Here is an 18663-nt window from a genome sequence, read left to right as displayed (position 1 = left end):
TTTGAGCTGCCCAGTTATTTCTTCTTTTCACACCTGAACTGCTGACTTTCTGTCTGTTCCTTCTTGCATAATGGTTACTTTTTTGTTGTTTAAAAATGCAGAAGATTTTCCATCAGACTTTTTTCTTTCCCCCCTTTTTAGTCTTGCCTAACTCTGTATGTCTTGTATCATTTTACCTTGTAGGGTCCACCCTGAAACGACTATGTCTAGGCAAAGATCACAGTAGTAGTAACTATCCCTCTCTCTTTTGTTTTTTGGGTTTTTGTTATTTCTTTCTGAGCATGAGCTGCTTTATTTAAATGTAATCTAGTGGTTTATTTAAACAACAGGCGTTGCATTCATGATCGTATTAAGTTAGGCTGCATCTGAATTAAGTGCAGGTATCCTTTTGGTAGCTTTGCATGCCGGTGATGCTTTGGGATGCCTGCATGCTGCAAGATGATCTTAATCTCAGTATGTACATGTGTGTATATGAGACAAAGCTGGGTAGTGTGCTCATCTAATGTCAATTAACACTGCTTCTTTACAATGCTGTTTTGCTGCTGGTTGGCTAACGCAACCTAACACTTCCTCACACCTATTGAGATGCTTGAAGTACTGAATAGTTGCTGAGATTCAATCCTTGAAAAAAGAACTTACCTTTTCATGGGTTCGTTTTTTCAAAAGAACCTAAGAATTCACAAAAGTTTGGAGCACAATTATTTTTAAAGGAAGGTGCGAGTGTTCATTCGAACAAATCACTAATAGATTTACTTATAGCACACCTCACAGTCTCCATGGCAGCAGAAATAAGATTATAGCACATTGGCTCATCATAAATAATGTCATTTCAATACAGCTTTGAACTTTTTTGCTTCAAATTGGTATTTTTAGGAATTAGAATTCAAATATTTTTCAAAAAACTAAAAAAAAGATTTCATTTTAGATTCACCTACCAAACAATATTAGAGACTGTTTCACTTTATGTTAGATATTGGTTTTATCATCTTGCTGTGAATAAATTGTAGTTCAACATTAGGTATCCGAGTTTCAGGATGTAAGTGAGATAATTGTTTCCACAGCCAAGCTACATTACATTACATTACTATATATTGGGTATATGTAGACACCATGTTTCTAATCCTCCAAATCATGGTTTCATGAATCAGTAACATGACATCTGACTGTTACTATGTGTAATTTATTACCACTGCTGGTGCCTATAGCTTTAGCACATTTATCTTTAAAAGTTTGTCATGTAAAATATTTTAACTGCTTTGTAAACTTGGAAAGATAAATGGAAAGAGAAACATGGGAGTTTTGTGGAAGCAAGAAGGTTTGGATGGCAGCAGATATACTCTTTTCTTGAGTCATGTAGGATTTCTGCAGAATCAGAATTATGTACATGAAGGATGGGATTTCACCAGCCTAGAAAGAAAACTTGAGTCCTTCTTATCAGCTTTTTTAGGAGGGTAATTGGGGTCCTGGATAGGAAATCTGTAAATCCCAAACCAATCATGGTGTTGGTTATTAAAGTGGAGCCAATTGTGATTGTGCAGAGCACGAGTAACATATCCCTGATATCTGTGTCATCTTTAGGCTATCCATATTTCCTTTTCTATTCTTCTCTCCTCTGTCAATTCCAGTGGATTTGCATAAAGACATAATCACCAATATTTATTTATTTTTTGGATGAAAAATTTATTTACAGTGCCATTTCGAAAGCTGCACCTAACTGGTGAAATGCATATCATTTCTTAAACCATTTTTGAAGCAAAAAAAGTTCTTCAGGAGAAGCAGCTGGGTGAAAACCAGATAGTTGTGTGGTTGTAGAACTGTTGTGCGATGAAGTAAACAAAAGCAAAAGTGGAATGTCGTACGGCTTTGTTGATGCGTGCAGCTGATTCTTATCTTTCTGTGGCATCTTAGGATCCTCGACAAACAGCCTTGTAGCATATCCGGACCCTCTACCACAAACAACGCTGCAAGTACAAGTACAAGCCAACAACAGCAACAACAAGAAAGGAACTTTCACAGATGATCTCCACAAACTGGTGGATCAATGGACAAGCAAAACCGTGGGCGCTGTGCAGGCGAAACCATCCTTAAATCAACTTAAGCAGAACCAAAAGCGGCAAGACATGGAGCCAAAGGCTAACCCCATGCAGACACAGAATGAGACGTGTGGAGTAAGTGGCGCTCCTTGAAGAGCGTTACCTTTTACTTTGTGTCTGAAAGAGATTGCAGAGCTGGTGTTTGGAGGACATAAGCTTAAGGAGCATATTCCATATAAATATCCATTTCACTTCATTAACTATTAAAAATAGCTTAAGAATTTTTATCTACTTGGACTTCATCTTGACACTGTTTGGTTCAGTATATAACTTTTTACAAATGGAGAATTGTGACAAAATGAAGAATACGAATGGAGAATAGTTGATACACAGCAATACATTTACTGGTAATCAAATGTTGCTTTGTCTTAAAACAAATTTAAACAATGGTTGCTGAAGTTTTTTTTTTATTTAATTCCTTTTCCAACTGTGTCATTAATCTTCCAGTTGTTGGTTTGCTGTAATAGCTTGCTGGTAGCAGTTTGTAGGCTGTTCTTCTGCGAGAGACTGTGCCAGTACTTTTGCCTTTTAAAGGGGAGGACGGCAACTGGTACTGTGGTCCTATGGAGGTCTATTCAGAAGTTAAGTCCCATTGAGAGCAGTCTCACAGCAAAATCCTAGACATGTCTGCTCAGACATGAAACCCGTTGAGTTCAATGGGACTTACTCCCAGGTAATTGGGTACAGGATTGCCGTTTTAGTGTTCTTTTTTACATTTCATTGATAATACTTCATAGAACCCTAATTTAATGATGTGAATGTGGTTTAAAGTGAAAGATGAAAGATGGACACACTGTCATCTCCTCACCACGCCACTTTCATCACTGCCACCCATTCCAATGCTACAACTGATTATTCCCAACCGCCACATGTTTCTAACTGCATGTTGTTGTTGTTAAAAAGGCTAGTACTAAATCATAACACCAGTGCTCCACTCCCCTATAGTGTACACACACAAAGATACTGCAATCAAGGAATGTCCCCATCCCCTTTTTTAGGTAAATTTGGTGAATCCACTCTATTTGAAGAGACTGGGGCAAGCCCTCTTCAAAGACATATCTCTCTCTCTCTCTCTCTCTCTCTCTCTCTCTGTGTGTGTGTGTGTGTATGTCTGTGTGACTGTTTGTGCACACTCCAAGTCCCAAATAACACATTGGAACCGCTGAACTAGGGCACATGTTATTAGAGGAGATGCATGCAGACCAGGAACTTAATATACTGTGTGTGGAATCCAGTGCACCCTTCTGTTTGTGAAAGGGCTTTAGATCAAGCAGATGCTTCCACTGATAGAAGAGAAAGGGAGATTATTTTTTGCAAATACATTTCTCCCCTCTGTGGCTCCCTACACCAACCAAAAAGTATTCCAGAGGGTTGCAGGGACTGATAGAATGACATGGAAGATACCAGGGGGGGGGGTGCAGACTGGGAAAAGAGGGGTGACACAGAGAATGAATCAATGAAAGGAGTTCTTCTATTCACAAAGGAATACAACCCTTATCGGACAGAGGCAGTATCTGGCAAATGGAATTTATAAAACTGTAGGTGGCATGCTTAGGTTACATCCATTTCTTGGACTTCCCTGACAAATTGCTGATGTTTAGAGCTGGAAATCTGTAACCATAAAACATAGTGATGGGAAACACAAATACATACCTAAATCCAGCAGATGGAAATCAAAGAACGTGTGTGTGTGTGTGTGTGTGTGTGTCAGTGTCAGATTTATGCCGGAGTCAAAACTCAGAAGCCTGGCTCACACATCATGTTCCCAGAGAGGAGGCCACAGCCGATTTTCTCCTCCTTGATCCCTTTTGCTGCTACACTAAGCTGAGCCAAGTTCAGCTTAGTGTGTCATACAGGCCAAGGCACAAGGTGAAGCTGTACAAGCAGAGGGTTGGTGGAACCCTTAGAGCAGATTTGGGGTTGGAGGATTGCCAGTGGCACACAGGGAAAGGAGACGGAGGGGATGTTTTGCTGCGTGAGCAGTTGTTGTTCTGTGCACCCAACGGCTTAAGTGGATACAGCGCCTAGCTTTTTCAGGAAGGGAGCTCGAACATGAATTTGGTTTTGAATGACATGCGAAGCCAAGCTTTGACTTCAAGCAGTGCAGCACAGCAGCAGGAGCAAAGCAGCTGTGAGCTACTCTGTGGTAACACAGTGCACCCATGCATAGTTTGGCTTAGCGTGATATGTGAACCCGGCCAGAAAGGTAACACGAGAAAACCAAGAAGCAAGAAGGGAATGAGTAAGAGGAAGAGCTATGTGCTCTTATCAGTTATTCAATATTGATGGGAAATACCATCTTTTTAAAAACAATAGCATTAATGTTTGAACTGGCTTTCTCTAGTAGAGTGTTTTTTTTAATTAAATGCTTCATTTTAGCAGTAGCAGCTTTCCTATGAAAATGACACTTTAAATTTGTTTTAAAAATTAACAGATCATATTGTTAAGGTAGAATAGCAAAAATAAAGGAACTTGGTATAAGGAGGCTGTCTTAGCAAGGTGGAAAGTTCTCACAATCTCAGGTCTTGTTTCTTCAGAGGGCTTTTGGCCTCGTTAGCTGCAAATGGTTACAAGCTGCGGTGTCTGTCTACAAGAACACGCTTCCTACATACCTTCGGTAACTGAGATCCGTTTGATTTGCATGTCGGCACTCACCGAAATATTTTCTCAAACACTTGCACAGCTTCCATTACTTGAGGAAATAGCATGTGATGTAACTATACTTGTGTTGCAGCACTAGAGCACCAAGACAATGCTACAGGGTTAATCAAGGCAAGAAGCACGATGGAAATATAAAGCGGTCTTGGAGCAGTGAAGCCTCCTTGCCCAGCAACCTCTCTCTATATTTTTTCTCTCTCTCCCCTTTCCAGTGATACAGATAAATGCAGAAAGTAGGCTTGCACTTCCCTAATTGTCTGTCCAGTTGGGAACAGCAGTTGCAGTGGAGCAAACATACCAGGTTTGCTCAGCTGCGGCAGTCAGGGCTTTGATAAAGCTGGTGCTAAGCTTCTGCAAATAATGTGTTCATACTTTTGTATCCAGTCCTAAGAGAAGAAAAGGGCTGAGAAGCACTGCATTGGAAGAAGAATACGTAACTTCTTCTGCCATATTTTGTACATTCTTACTATATACATTCGTACGTGATGGGTCTATGGGCAAGTCTCTACAGATAATGAGAGTTGCATGCACACTGTTTAAGTACAGATTTCCTATTTGTCTCTCTCTTTGCCCAGCTATACAGAGTACTCGCCCTGTGATATTTTTTATTCAACCAATGGTACTGTTGCTTTTCAGCATCATCCTTTCTCTAAGACAAATCTTTGTATATTTTTTTTTGGGGGGGGAATGGTGATTCTTCTTGGATCAATTGCATAAAAGCTTATAAGAATTTGCTTGTCCTGTTTTATTTGCTTATCAAAAGCACGATAGACAGTGCAACCCACATCTCTGCTTTTTCTTTCTTGGATTAAAAGGAACTCACTTCTCTTTACTTCTGTTGCAGTAAGAACTCCTACAATAAAGTACATCAAATAAATATGGCAATGAAGCACGAATGGCCAGCACAGATTTGTTCATTTGTATTCAAAGCCACTGATAGGCAAGGGTGGCCATGCTAGCTGTTAGTTTTTTAAAAAAACATCATGAAATGTGCATGGAATGTAATTTTCAAACAGTAAGGGAGATAAGTAGTATGTACTGGTGGCAGCCCATCATCTACGAGCTTTTCATTAATGCTACTGTAACCCATGTTCAACAACTTCAGTGGATGCGAGAGCTACAAGCTAAAAATAGCACCTTGAGCTGTACTGCATATAGAATTCCTTGAACTGGAAGAAATTATCTTAACAGGAGGTTGTACAAAACAATATGTGTTTTCTTTTGCGTGATAATAAATGTGTCAGACCAGGACTCCAAAGGGATGAAGATGGGGTAGGGGGGGGGGAAAGCTGTGAGACGGGAAGAAAATGCTAAAGGAACCTTAAGAGTGCAGTTCTTGTTTCAGTGGCTGGTAGGTGATATGTTAAACAAACTGGAAACAGCAGAATTTTACATCTGTTTGAGCTTGATGCTAGCTGGCAAGGAAGCAATAATTCTTGTGTGGGTGAAGAATGGAGAATTAAAAATAGGAGGGGGTAAAGTCCTCCGTGTTTCATATCTATTGCCTTGCCTTGGATAAGTTTGAGTAGCATTTGCAATTCACCATTATCTTCCCTAATATAGGAAAGATAACATAGTAACCTGTCAAAAATACTAGAAGGAATCCAGATAAAGAGGTCGTGTAGAGCTGCTGAGGTTTAGTTCTGTTAAAACAAGGCTTGATCCCTGTTCACATATCACAACTGGTGGTCCCTGGTGTGGCTGTACATTTTCATTTGTAACAAAAGACACATCCAGTCAATTCTATTGGGCCCATGGGTATTGTGTGCGTGCAGGTACACATCTAAATCCACATTGCAAACATGCTAGGAAGTTGCCTTTAGTGGTAGAGCCATGATTGAAATAGAGAAAAACTGGGAATTCAAGCTAAAAGGAATGGTTAGCATAGGCAGAGTTTTCTTGCTGGATTTGGACAATGGTAATTTAATCTAAGGCGATATTGGACATAATCCACAGGAAGATCAGTGTCCTTATGCTCCACTGATTTCAACAAGATTTGAGCAGACATGCAGCACAATTCCAAAAGTAAGTCGCTGTGATTTTAATGGAAATTTACAAGTGAGTGTTCATAGGATTGCAGCCTTGACTTATACAGAACTCTACTAACTTGTAAGAAGGGGAAAGTGGTTTTTGAAAGAAACATGAAGAAAGAAAAGATGAATGTTCAAACAAGGAAAGACTTGAGTGTGATTCATATTAGCGTTAAAAAAAATATGGAGACCTTAATAGGGAGAAACAATTTTCTTATTCTCTCTGGAAAGCAAAATCATGGCTGTGGTTGCCATGGAGTATGTATGACAAAGGCCCAAAATGAACTTACACGCTGTTTCAATATGAGAATATGGCAAGATGTTGATAGAAAGCTAAAATGTTCAGTTACAAGCATCATTTTCCTTTGGGAATTTTGGAGCTTATTAAAAGAAATTAAAAGAGCTCAAATAAAATGCATACCTTTAATTACAAAAGGCAGGGAGGGGAAGCACAAAAGGTGGTCAACATTATTGGATGTTGGAGGGGAAGCGAATGAAGAAAGCAAAACAGTAAAACTGACAAAGCAAATGTAAAACTGAAATTTGAAGAGCAAATTGTTAAAAATTATAACAACTAACACTAAAAATCCTATTCAGCCTATGGACCAATTAGCACATCACATTAGTCACATGTTTTGTCATTTGTGTGCAAGATTTTTCATTCAATAGCCAGCCTGGTGGACTTGATCAAGATTGTGAGCTGGCCTTGCAGGTTAGGAGTACTTTAACCCTTTCTCCCTTGCTGTGGCCCTGACCTGTTTCAGGCCACCCGCCACGACTATTGTTTGTTTTGAGGGGAGAAAGCGGTCACAATATTAAAAAGCTCTCACAGTGTTGAAAGAGTTGCTATCTAAACAGAAAGGTGTTGATTATTGTAACTGCCAGATTAATATATGCCAAATATCAGAAGAATCCACAAATGCCCAAAGGGTATGCAAAACTATGGGGGTATGGCTCTCTTATATAAATTAGCATGGATGCTGTGGGTTCAATTTGGGAGCACATAATGAAAATCAGTTTGAAAAGGCTTTGCATTCTATGGTAGTAAAATAGTTTCCACTGCTTCTATTGGTGAGGGAGCTGTGTGTATATGTGCCAGGAGGGTTGAAGTGCATACTGGGCGGGGCTGGCTATTTGCAAATAAAATATCAATGCAAAAGGCAAACATGCAACCAACGTAATGTGTAGTTTGGCTCATCCAAAGATCTCCCAAAGGATGTCTTCAAGCTGGTTGACTGAACAGCAAAGTGACAGATGAGCAAAACATACTGAGAGAAGAGAATCCTAAATAAGCTGTATCCACCCAGGGACTGGCCTTAGCAGAAAGCTCATGCGTATACACAGTGCCATTTGGATTCTCTGGCTTTCAAAAAAGTTGAAGGTCTGAGCACATTATTGTTGTTTATAAAACTGCCAGTAAGTTTCCCATCCAAATGCAGCAAGCCTTTATGGAAACATAGTGATAAAGATGAGCCGTAGCTGAGCAGCTGGCAAGTGCCAGCCCCAGCTTCCCTTTCATATTCCTAGCTGGCTTTCCTCCATCTTTCTAATTTTGCCTTTCCTCCTGTTAGGTACCCTGCCTCTTCTTCCTTGTGCCATCCTCTCACTTCCTTGTCTTTTTCTGCTGCATCACCTGCTCCCCTTTAGTCAAGCCTCAGGCCTCTGCTGTCTTCCTCTTTCCTCTTTTTTAGGCCCTCAAACAAGGTTTAACCTCAGACCACCTAACTAGGCCAATATATTCCCCCCATATTAGACTATAACTCTCTCTCTCTCTATATATATATATATAGTTGTTCACGAATGCATGTGAACTTCCATTATAAGGTAGCCTATTACCTGTTAAGAACACTTTCAGGTTAAGAACGGACCTCCGGAACGAATTAAGTACTTAACCCGAGGTACCACTGTATAGGTATGCATTTAGGTTGTATTTAGGACTCAGGGCCAGCACACTATCTGGAAACCTCTAGGATAGATAGGCTAGGATAGGCAATTTCGAGAAATGATGGAATCTGGAGCTATTAGGAGAGAAAAAGCACAATATTATTTCCTTCTCAGTAGTATTTAATTAGTCTTCCAGTCTTCAAGACAATGAGCTAATATTAGCCACTGTAGGGCATGAAAGCTAGAACTACTTCAAAAATGCCTAAATAGAGAAGTTTGAACCAAATTCATCCCGCAAAACAATGTTATCCAACCACAGATGGCCTGAGCAAAGTAAAAAATAGTACATGATTTTTTTTCCCTTTTCTTTTTTAAGGTTCTATGATAGAGTGCTCACTTTCATGGCACATACGTCTTGTACTTTGTAATACTCTTGCCAATTGCTGCTAAGAGAAGCTATCAACATTCTGCAAATCTGTTGCCCGCATACAACTGCTCATTCCATGAAGAACTAATTCTTGGCTAAATGGGCTACCGGTGAATAGAGTCTCTTTAAGATTGTTAGGAAAGCCTCTCATCTCCCTTGTATCTTTTAAAGGAAATAAATATTTTGAGGTTGTCATTCTTGGAGCCAAAATCGGTAGCTGACGTGCAATCCTACACATTTCTACTCAGAAGTTAGTCCCACTGAGTTCAATGGAGCTTAGTTTTGGGTAAGGAGTAGGAACCCTGTTCAGTAGTTATGCCTAGGATAGTACTATTGACTTTTCAGTCTAGATATTGCAAGCAAAACTCCCTCAAAATGCTTTCATTTCAGTTCATGCACATTTTCTGCCTTAAAAATTCTCACTCCATCTCCTGGGTATAATTACCAATTTGACCCTGATATTATAGACAAAGGGATTGCCTGAAAGAACCATCATTCAGGAGTAGGTGCTGACTTAATGAAATCACTGCCAGAAGTTGTAAATTATATGTGAAATTAAAACCTGCTAACCAAATCCATGGGGGAACCAGACAGATCTCTTGTACAATAATTGCTTTTGTGGCATTTGGACTATATTTAAGCTCATAATTCTCAGGAAGTCAGCTGTTCTCAGTGTTTAGAAAAGAAAGCCCTTTCTCTCATCCAGTTCTGCATTGTCTAGATATTTTCAGAGCTGTGGAGCTGAGCTATATAGTCCCAAGAGCTCTGTGTGTGTGTGTTTAAAGAATTCTCTGGAGAGCCAGTGAAAAGATGTTATGGGGTGGCTGAAAGCACGGAAGGGAGTTCACTGGTACATATATTTTTTCTACCTACACATGAATATCTTGTGGACAACAGTTTTGGGTGGTTTTCCCCCCAGATTTGGCTATATGCTGCTTACAGCCAATACAGCAACACTGTTCTCCAGATTGTGTTGAAGGGAGATAGGTGTGGGACTTGGATGGGTGGGTTGTTATTGTTTTAAGGAAAGCAATGATTGATTATCAGCTCTTATATACTGACGGAGAAATAATGCAGGTATTTTGCAGACCGCCACATTGCCTAAATTTCATGTGGAATGTAGACAGTTCAGAGGATTCCCCCTGAAGTCATTATGTCTATGAAAACCTAGAGGGTGTGTGTGTATGTTAAAGCAACTGGCCAAGTTTCTGCATTTATTGCCCCATTCACAATCTACAATCTCCTCTACTGGAGGGCGCAGAACCAGGACGTCCCCTCAGAACAGAGTAGCCGAGTGTGATGCAACTGTTGAGTTTGAAATGATAAACTGCCATAAAGCGATGATGTCTCACTGCTCAGCTAGGAGGGTACAAGCGTAATAGCTGTTGCTTTTTATGTTTGTTTTTGTAGGTTAATTCAGTCAGAACAGGAGTGGGGGAAAAGACAATTGTTCCAGTCTCTTGCCCAGTGCCAGCTGCATTAACTCCTGGAGTTTCACCATCCCTGCCAGTGCCTATGCCAGGTACTACCCTTTCTGGCACAGTAAAACCTTATGTGATGCCTCTTTGTCAATATGGAGGAGTTTTTCCTACATCTGTTTTTGGAGTGCAGTGGTTGGGCCCAGCCACACAGCCTGGGATTGTAGGAGGCCAGAGCGTTGCGCCATTCCCACCTCTGGGCAAAAACGGCTTGCAGCTGTTTCCAGTGCCGCTGCAGCAACCTGTGGTCAACCCGCCAGGCTCGAACATGAGAATAACTTAGCTCGGCCGCCTTTCGATAGCTGACGGTGCTTTCCCACATCGCCAGGGCGGCGCGTTTGAGCCTATGCACGGGGTGTGTTGACCTGCCAGCATTCGGTTCAGGCCTGCTAGCGTGCACACCATCCATACACTGAATCAAGCAATCACTGTGAAATGTTTTCACACCGATTCGTTTGTGGTTATGGCAATATTTGCTTCTCCTTCCTTGCCGAAGATCACTTTATTTTGTGCTCTGGTGTTTGAAACCGCAAACTTCAGCGTTAATGTACTTGAATTGATGGTTAAGACAACTGTATTAATCCTGCAGGAGTATTAGTGCCTTGAATTCAAGCTTTTCAGTTCTCGCTGGAAAGATGTAAATAATAAGAATAATTGAAAAGTGTATTTTATTTACAATCTGCTTGTGTGAGGTTAATTTTTTTTTAATTTGCAAATATATATATAAATATAAATATATTGGAAAAAATGTTGAAGGTTTACATTTGAATCTCTTGCCCAGTTTTGTTCCATTTTTCTCCTGTAAATGCTTTTATTTTAACTGGTGGTTAAAGGGTGAGTTTAAAAAAGAAAAAGGGTGGCTTAAATGTTTACAGAGTGAGTTACTGATGGAAGACGTTTCATTTTAATGAAGAGTAATAACATGAGTAGCTTTCTTTTTCAATAGGAGCATTTACAAGAGCTTGAACTTAAGTTGTATATATGTGTGCAGGTAATAGCTTTGGGCAGTGCAATTCACTTTGTTATGCAATCTTTCTGGAAAAGCTGTTGCAAGTGAAAACTTCTGTTTTAATATGAAATAGCAAATTTGGCAAGCAGTTTAAGATGCTTTTCTCTTCCTCCCCCTTTTCTCTCCTTCCCTCCCTCTTTTTCTCATTTAGCCGCAAAAGCAAAAAACAAAAAATATTCTGAACAAATTATGTAATTTAAATTCAATCCATGCATGTTTCATTTGTGAAATGAACTAATCAAAATATTGGTTATAGGAGAGCCCATCCCAAAGTTACTATTTAAAAAAAGTATGTAAGTACAGAACTTTACTTGCATGCCATTGCCTTTATTCCAACAACAGTCGTAGTTCAGAACCATATTTGAAGTGCTTACAGTATTTTCACTGAAGTGGAATTAAATGTGAAGCTTTCTTTATTATTATCCACCCTACTTATTGAGTAGTGTTGGTGTTTGACCACATTTGAATTTATTTTGTCATTTTTCACTCCGTTTGCACTGTAGATAGAATGGGCACCTCTTTCTTTTTTTGACTTGAGCTTTCTTTCATTGGGTTCACTTAACTGTACATAGACTTTGCACCTTCACCTCTCAGTATAAAGGCACAAGGTAACTACTAAGATTGATTTGCAGATTGGTAAGTCTCTATTTACTTGAAATTAAAAAAAAAACTAGGACAAGCATAATGTCACACATTTTAAAATAAAAAGCTTTGCAGCAGAAAAGTTGAAGGCACACTGCACTCACATTCTCTCTTTATGGCAATGACATTTTTGAACTACCTGCTGAAGAGTCGGGGCTGTTTTGCGCTGCCGATCTGTGAATTGTATAGTTCTATTGTACTTTGAGCATTAAGAACTGTCTGAAACGTTTTGTTGGTTCCATTTAGTTTATATTATTCCATCAATTCGGTTAGAATTGAATTTTGTAGAACATGGTGCAGAGTCATCTGCCTGGGCAAAATACATGCTGTAGTAAGAGATTTCTGCTCTCTGTAACATGTATATTTCATTTGTTTGAGACTTTATTTTAGATTCATGTCTGTATGCTTTATGAGCAAAATATGGAAAATCTTGTTCTCACTATTCCTACCCCCCTTGGCTTGCACTGAAACCTTCGGTTTGTTGGTATTGCCTGTTGTATAGCCGTGCCCCTTGTAAGCCGACAAGTCAGGGGCACTAACTCCTCACTCCCAAGAGATTGTATATATTCAAGAGAAGACAAAATAAAACATTTTTGTGCTTGAGAAATTTGTGGAAAACCCAGTGTGTTGCTAAAATTCTAAAAATATCACAAGATAGCACCGCTCTTTAATTCCATTCCCTGCAGCTTCAGACACTGACTTAAGGAATCATCTGTGACCAGGGATCCTTAACTGGGAGCACTAAAAATAACTCTGTGTCCCCTTGCTGTCTCCACCAAGTCCAATGAGTAAATCCTTCAATGGGTGCCCTTGGCAGATCTCATGTTTTTTGCCACATTGAACTCAATGAATTGAACTTTTTTGTTGTTATTTTTAGTCAAAAAATTTAGTGCACCATTCTGTTGATTCATTTCACACCCATGAATCTTATGGTAAAGGATGAGGAGGAAATCTAAATAAATAAACAGCAATCGGCTTGCTTGATAATTCTAGGTACAGAACTTTGAGTATATGCTATTGTATATGTTTGGGGTGGAAAAAACTGTCAACTTGGGAAAGGAATGGTTAAATGGTAACAGTGGTGGCAAGATTCATGACACAAAAATTCCAACAAAATCAAAGTATATTGGACTGGAGAAATCACTGTAGGTTCAGACACTGACTACAATTCAGCCTCTTATCTAAATTTATCAGTAGTGTTGCTTCTTGTATCTATTTAATAGCAAAGGAGCAGCCTTGACTGGGCTCATGATCACTGAGTAAAATAGTCTCAGTTACTATGAATGAGGATGCCATTCATGCTCCAAGTCCTTAACCTGCCTTCTGCAGCTGGTACTTTTGAGCCCAGTGAGTCTTGCTTGATGTTAAGAAATTGAGCTCATTCTCATTTAAAGTGAGAAGGACTTCTGCCCATTTTAATGTAACCTGAATCCTGTTACATTTTGCTGATGGGAAAGGTGGCTTACTGTATAGCCTGAACCACCAGAGATCTGGAAGACAGCCCTTGAATTGTATCTTAGAATTCTAAATGTATTTGTTTCCCCAGCCCACAATTGGTTTTTTAAAAAAAAGTATGTTATGATTTGCCCTTTCACATAGATGGATGAATGAATATGGCATGGAGCTCAGCAAGAGATCATGGACAGGGTATATGGGCCACAGCATTCTTATACAGTACATTTCACTTGTGTACTTAAGTCAAAATCAAGAGTTTGAATTCAATCCTAAAGGGAGTCAGTAGAAGTGCATTGATGTGTTCCAAGCAAAAGAACCTGTGTCTGAACACTCAAAAATGATAGCTTCAGATAGCATATATTAGTAATTCCAGTCTTGAACTGATGGTGGTAATGAACTTCATGTCTGAATCTAAAATAAGGGATCACTGCTTTATTACTTGAAGAAGATCACTACAGCACTGACACAATTCCAGAGCATCAGTGACGAATGTCCCTCTGCCCTTCCAGAGCAGAAGATTTGTCAGCTATTACTTCTTTAGTTTTTTGTCTCATGCTGAATTCTACTGCAATCAAGTTACTGGTATCCATTCTCCCTCCATCACCAAATACCAAATAAGCAGTCAGTTGGACAGATTAGGCCCTGCAGCCAGCATAATATTTCATTCTCATCTTTCTCATGATGTTGTCCCACTGCCTCTATGCAAATTGAAATGGAGATGTAACTGGCTGGGATCTCATGGGGAATGCTCTGGGGGATTTCAGAAAGTTGCTTTCTGAACTGTTGTTGCACTGAACCAAAACACCCAAAGATGCTGCTACAAGTGCTTGTCTCAACTATCTCCAAAAACAATGGCAACAGAAGGTACAAAAAAATCTGTAACGTGTCATTTAATAATAATAATAATAATAATAATAATAATAATAATAATAATAATGGCATCAATCTATTAGCTAACAATGGTAGATCCAAGTGGCAAGCAAGAGTGCAGAACTGTAGGTCCAGAAAAAGCCAGACTGGCAGAGGTATTAAAAAAACCCCTACCCTACACAAAACACAACCAGCCATATCTAGAGGAAGCTGAAAAGTAACAAGTTCCTCTGTCCACAGGTGATGAGGGCCATCTTCAACAGCCTTTTGGGTAAAGAGTAATTAAGACGGGAATGGAAGGATATCTGCCCTGTATGTGTTTTGTTGATGGTGTTTTAGCTTCAGGGCCTAAAAGATTACCAATTTCAGCCCATCCAGTTTCATGTTCTAAAAATGGTGCTGAGTACTGTATGTATATTTTACCAACCAAATGATTACAAGTGATAGGTTCATGGAGGCCCCATACTCTTAAGTTAGTCCAAAAACAGTTCACAAGAATTTGGGTAACTGTGCTGTTAGATCACACTAGCAGAATAAGCAGATCCAAATTATGTCTTTCTCGTTTATGAGACAAATATAAATATATAGCATCTTATCAGCTATCCAACTTATACTTCTTCTCAAGGAATCATCAGGAATTAGGTCTTTAATGGCAAAAACTAATAGATAAAGGAATGTTTTCCATTAGGTAAACTTGAGTCACTTGTGACTCAAGATACAACGCAGTGTGAAAGTTTTGTGACACATCTCAGTTTAGCTACTGGGTGCAGCTGGTATTTTGTTCCTGGATCGTTAGAGATCATGAAGTTGCAGAAGAACTGACTGTATAGAAAGAGCACAGACTTCTTGGTGCAGCCCTAGATTGTGAAATTTGAAATGGCCACTGTTAAATCTTACTTTCAAAACAAACCTAGAACAGTAACACTTGAGCATTCAGGTTTCTACTGAAAGTACACAAATGTCACAGCACATTTCGTGGACCTTTAAGAATGTGGCTGCATATAGGGAAAGTCATACATTATGCCGAGGCCACGTGAATACTAAGGATTTGCAGGATATGGACCATGCATGTGTTTATAAGAAAACAGGAAGAGCCTTACTGGATGAGTCCAAAGGTTCATCTAGTTTAACATCTTATTTTCAGTGACAACTTCAGAAAGTTCACAAGCAGGGAATGAAGACAACAGTGTTTCCAGTTATGTATTCAGCATCTGCTATTCACAGGCATTCTATTCAACCCTCATTTATTTAATTTATTTTAAGTACTGATTGTCTGCCCTTCATCTTGTAGTTACAACAATGGAAGCACCGGATCTCTCTCTCTCTCTCTCCTCTGTGTTTGTGGGTGCAGAGGTGCAAGCTTTTGAATTATATGCAATAAAGTTAGCATTGCTGCATAGAATTGAGCATTTTGCCCCCTGCTATTACACCAGCCTGATGGATACAAAAATGACATAGTGGATATGCTGAACTTGAAAATGGTAAACACATGAGCTGACGGCTGGAAAATTCATAACGCATTGGCTTAGAATGCACAACTGAACAAAGAAAAATTTGATTTCTTGGAACATTTTGTGCCACTACATTTGACATTGCATCAATTAGGGGTAAAAAAGAAATGTTTTCAGAAGAAAAGTTGTGATTCTGTCTATTATGAAAATTACCTACATGACACAAAAATACTTTGGAAATTTTAACTGGCCTGTATGCCATGTGTTGTCTACGCCAAAAAAATGTAATGTTTTTAAATGTTGCTTTTTAAAAATGCTGGGCATGTTCATTTTTTAACTTACAACTATTTGTTATATCTGTACTGCAAGTAACTATGCAGGGGTATTTTCTGCCCTGCATGTGCCTAGAATGTCTTAACAATGCTCCACTTTATAGTTAAGAGAGAAATAATAATGTTTCCAAGTAGAATTGAGGGTGTGGGAAACCGCGAAAGTAAAAGGGACTTGAATATTAGCTGTTAATGTCTGAATAAGGAACCTTGTATCATCCTCTCTCTTCACCTGATGAGATGTGTGAGCTATACCTGTAGTTGGTGACAATCCATCTCACAACAGGGAACAGGTGTGAGTGCTGCCTGTGAATGTTATGTAAGAAAGAGGAGATTGGCTAGAATTCAGAAGAGTTTATGGTGAGGCTTGCTGCTTGAAAAGCCATGTAATACTCAGGACCATCTAGAGATGTTGAGAAAGCAGGTTTGAGGACTGGAGTGGTCAGTTTAGAAGGTTGCAACCCAGTCCTTGTGCACCAGGCCTGGGCGATGTCTGGCTTTCAACAATGCAAAATATCACCAGGTAAACATTGTGATATACCGATATATCACAATGTCTGAACTATGTAGAGGCAAACAGTAGGGCTGGGTGATATATGGGTTTCAACTTCATGATATATCACCAGCTAAACATCGCAGCAAGGTTTCAGTTCCCCTTTGGAAGATAAGCCTTGAAATTCCTCCAGTGTAGAAGGCAATTCCCTGTCTGCTACAATACATAGTGACTAGTGTGTACATGCTTGCCAGTTTGAGTATAGAGAATGCATGCCTTAACAATGTAAACTGAGAAAATGTATTTCTCTTTGCTTTAGTTAACTAACAGTGCAATCCTATACATGTCTACTCAAACATCAGTTGCACTGCAGTCAACAGGACTTCCCAATTAAGTGTGCATACCATTGCACCCTAATAATTTCTAATCTGTGCCTGTAACTTATTCAAGCATGATCTGACAGTGGGAAACTGTGTAGTTTTCTTATGTACTAATCCATGCTTTGACTGGGACTGCATGATGTCAGTGGATTTTGACAACAGCAATTAATGCCCAATGGGCTCTGGGCCCTATATTCCCTGCTGTGTTCAGTCATGAGAGAGGTTAGTTGATACAATCGCATGAAAAAGCTTTAGATCACCTAAATTATTATTCATGTTGATTAAACATCATGCTTGAGCCTTCACACATTGGGTGTTTCCAGACAATATTGTTAGTTCTCTCTCTCTCTCTCTCTCTCACACACACACACAGCACAATCAATTTGCAATTGTTACTCCTTTTGGAGTGTTGGAGATATTGCATTTCTCCAACACTCCAAAATGCAGTATTTCTTCACTGGGAAAATGTAATTTCTACATCTCCACCTCTCAACAGAAAAGCCATTACTCCTGTGAGTGGTTGGGTGAAGAGTTACAGGATTCTCCTGAGACATCATTTGTATCAAGGCACACACCCTCTCTTCCCATGCCGACACTTTGTGATTGTGGTTATTTGTGTGATTTCTGTCACCAGTATTTCTAGGCTATTGTATGTTTGAAGTGGGTTACAATTAAAAAAACACACCCCACAATATACACAGTAATATAGCAAAATAATCAAATAAGAAGAAGCTAAACAAACAGAAACAGAATTTAAGAGATCCTATTAGTCTCATTATTGTATTTAAAGTTGTTTGGTGGCTGCGCAGCAGCTGAGTGTGTTTGACAAGCTCACATATGACTATCTCAAACAGGAGCCCTGGGTACCTCTGCTATGTCTTCTCCCCCTACACACAAACACACTTAAATAAGAATATAATATTGTGTTACTGGTATTGGGCTGGGGTTAAGTCAAGTATAGCGCTAAGGATATTCCTTATAGAAAGGTAGGCATAGAAGGAGCAATAGCCCTCCCGATTTGTTGTACAATAATCCCCATCATCCCTGACCATTGACTATACTGACTGGGGTGCAGATGGGGGCTGGAATCCAGCAGCATGTGAAGGAGCAGAGTTCTCCATCTCCTCCACCACCTATTAATAATGGCTTTCCTGATACTTGATTTCCTAATTATTTCCTTGTACAACAGGAGCCAATGAAATGAGATCCTTCCCACCCCACCCCCCAATCTCACCATTTCTGTTGGTGGTCTTGCTTCACACTTCCCATAAAAGGATGAGCTTTGTCCAGGGAGGAACTGGCCTGGTCGAAACATCAGCACTGCTAAGCCCTTTGCTTCTATGTGCCTTATTAAGGAAGATGGAGCTATTCGGACATTGTGGTGCTTCTTAAGAATTCTATGGCTTTCTATGTAGGATTTCCTGGCCCATGGAGCAGCTCGTGCATGGCTTCTCTTTATTTTAT

At 39.6% G+C, this 18663-nt stretch overlaps 1 protein-coding gene and 1 long non-coding RNA gene across 15 annotated transcripts in view; one reads left to right on the top strand and one right to left on the bottom strand.

Moving 5' to 3' along the window:
- The window catches only part of WNK2 (WNK lysine deficient protein kinase 2), a 107481-nt gene that overhangs the window by 88173 nt on the left and 645 nt on the right, over positions 1 to 18663 (top strand). For 8 of the 14 annotated variants that reach the window (XM_082209131.1, XM_082209133.1, XM_082209129.1 and 5 more), the window contains 3 exons: positions 184 to 228; positions 1909 to 2168; positions 10503 to 12828. In XM_082209131.1, the coding sequence (XP_082065257.1) occupies positions 184 to 228; positions 1909 to 2168; positions 10503 to 10853 (656 nt within the window). In that variant the 3' untranslated portion in view covers positions 10854 to 12828. Of the gene's footprint in view, positions 1 to 183; positions 229 to 1908; positions 2441 to 10502; positions 12829 to 18663 lie in introns of those variants that run through there. The other 6 variants (XM_082209134.1, XM_082209135.1, XR_014216000.1 and 3 more) reach the window with 6 other exon arrangements.
- LOC309525388 lies at positions 4566 to 7468 on the bottom strand. Its single transcript, XR_014216212.1, has 2 exons — positions 4970 to 7468; positions 4566 to 4929 (listed from the first exon to the last, which is right to left on the bottom strand). It is a non-coding gene; the product is annotated as an uncharacterized lncRNA (long non-coding RNA).

The sequence above is a fragment of the Podarcis vaucheri genome (genome assembly GCF_965113315.1).
Source record: "Podarcis vaucheri genome assembly, chromosome: 2".
NCBI lineage: Eukaryota > Metazoa > Chordata > Lepidosauria > Squamata > Lacertidae > Podarcis > Podarcis vaucheri.
The sequence above is the reverse complement of the archived record's forward strand: the minus strand, read 5'-3'. Positions and strand labels throughout refer to the sequence as shown.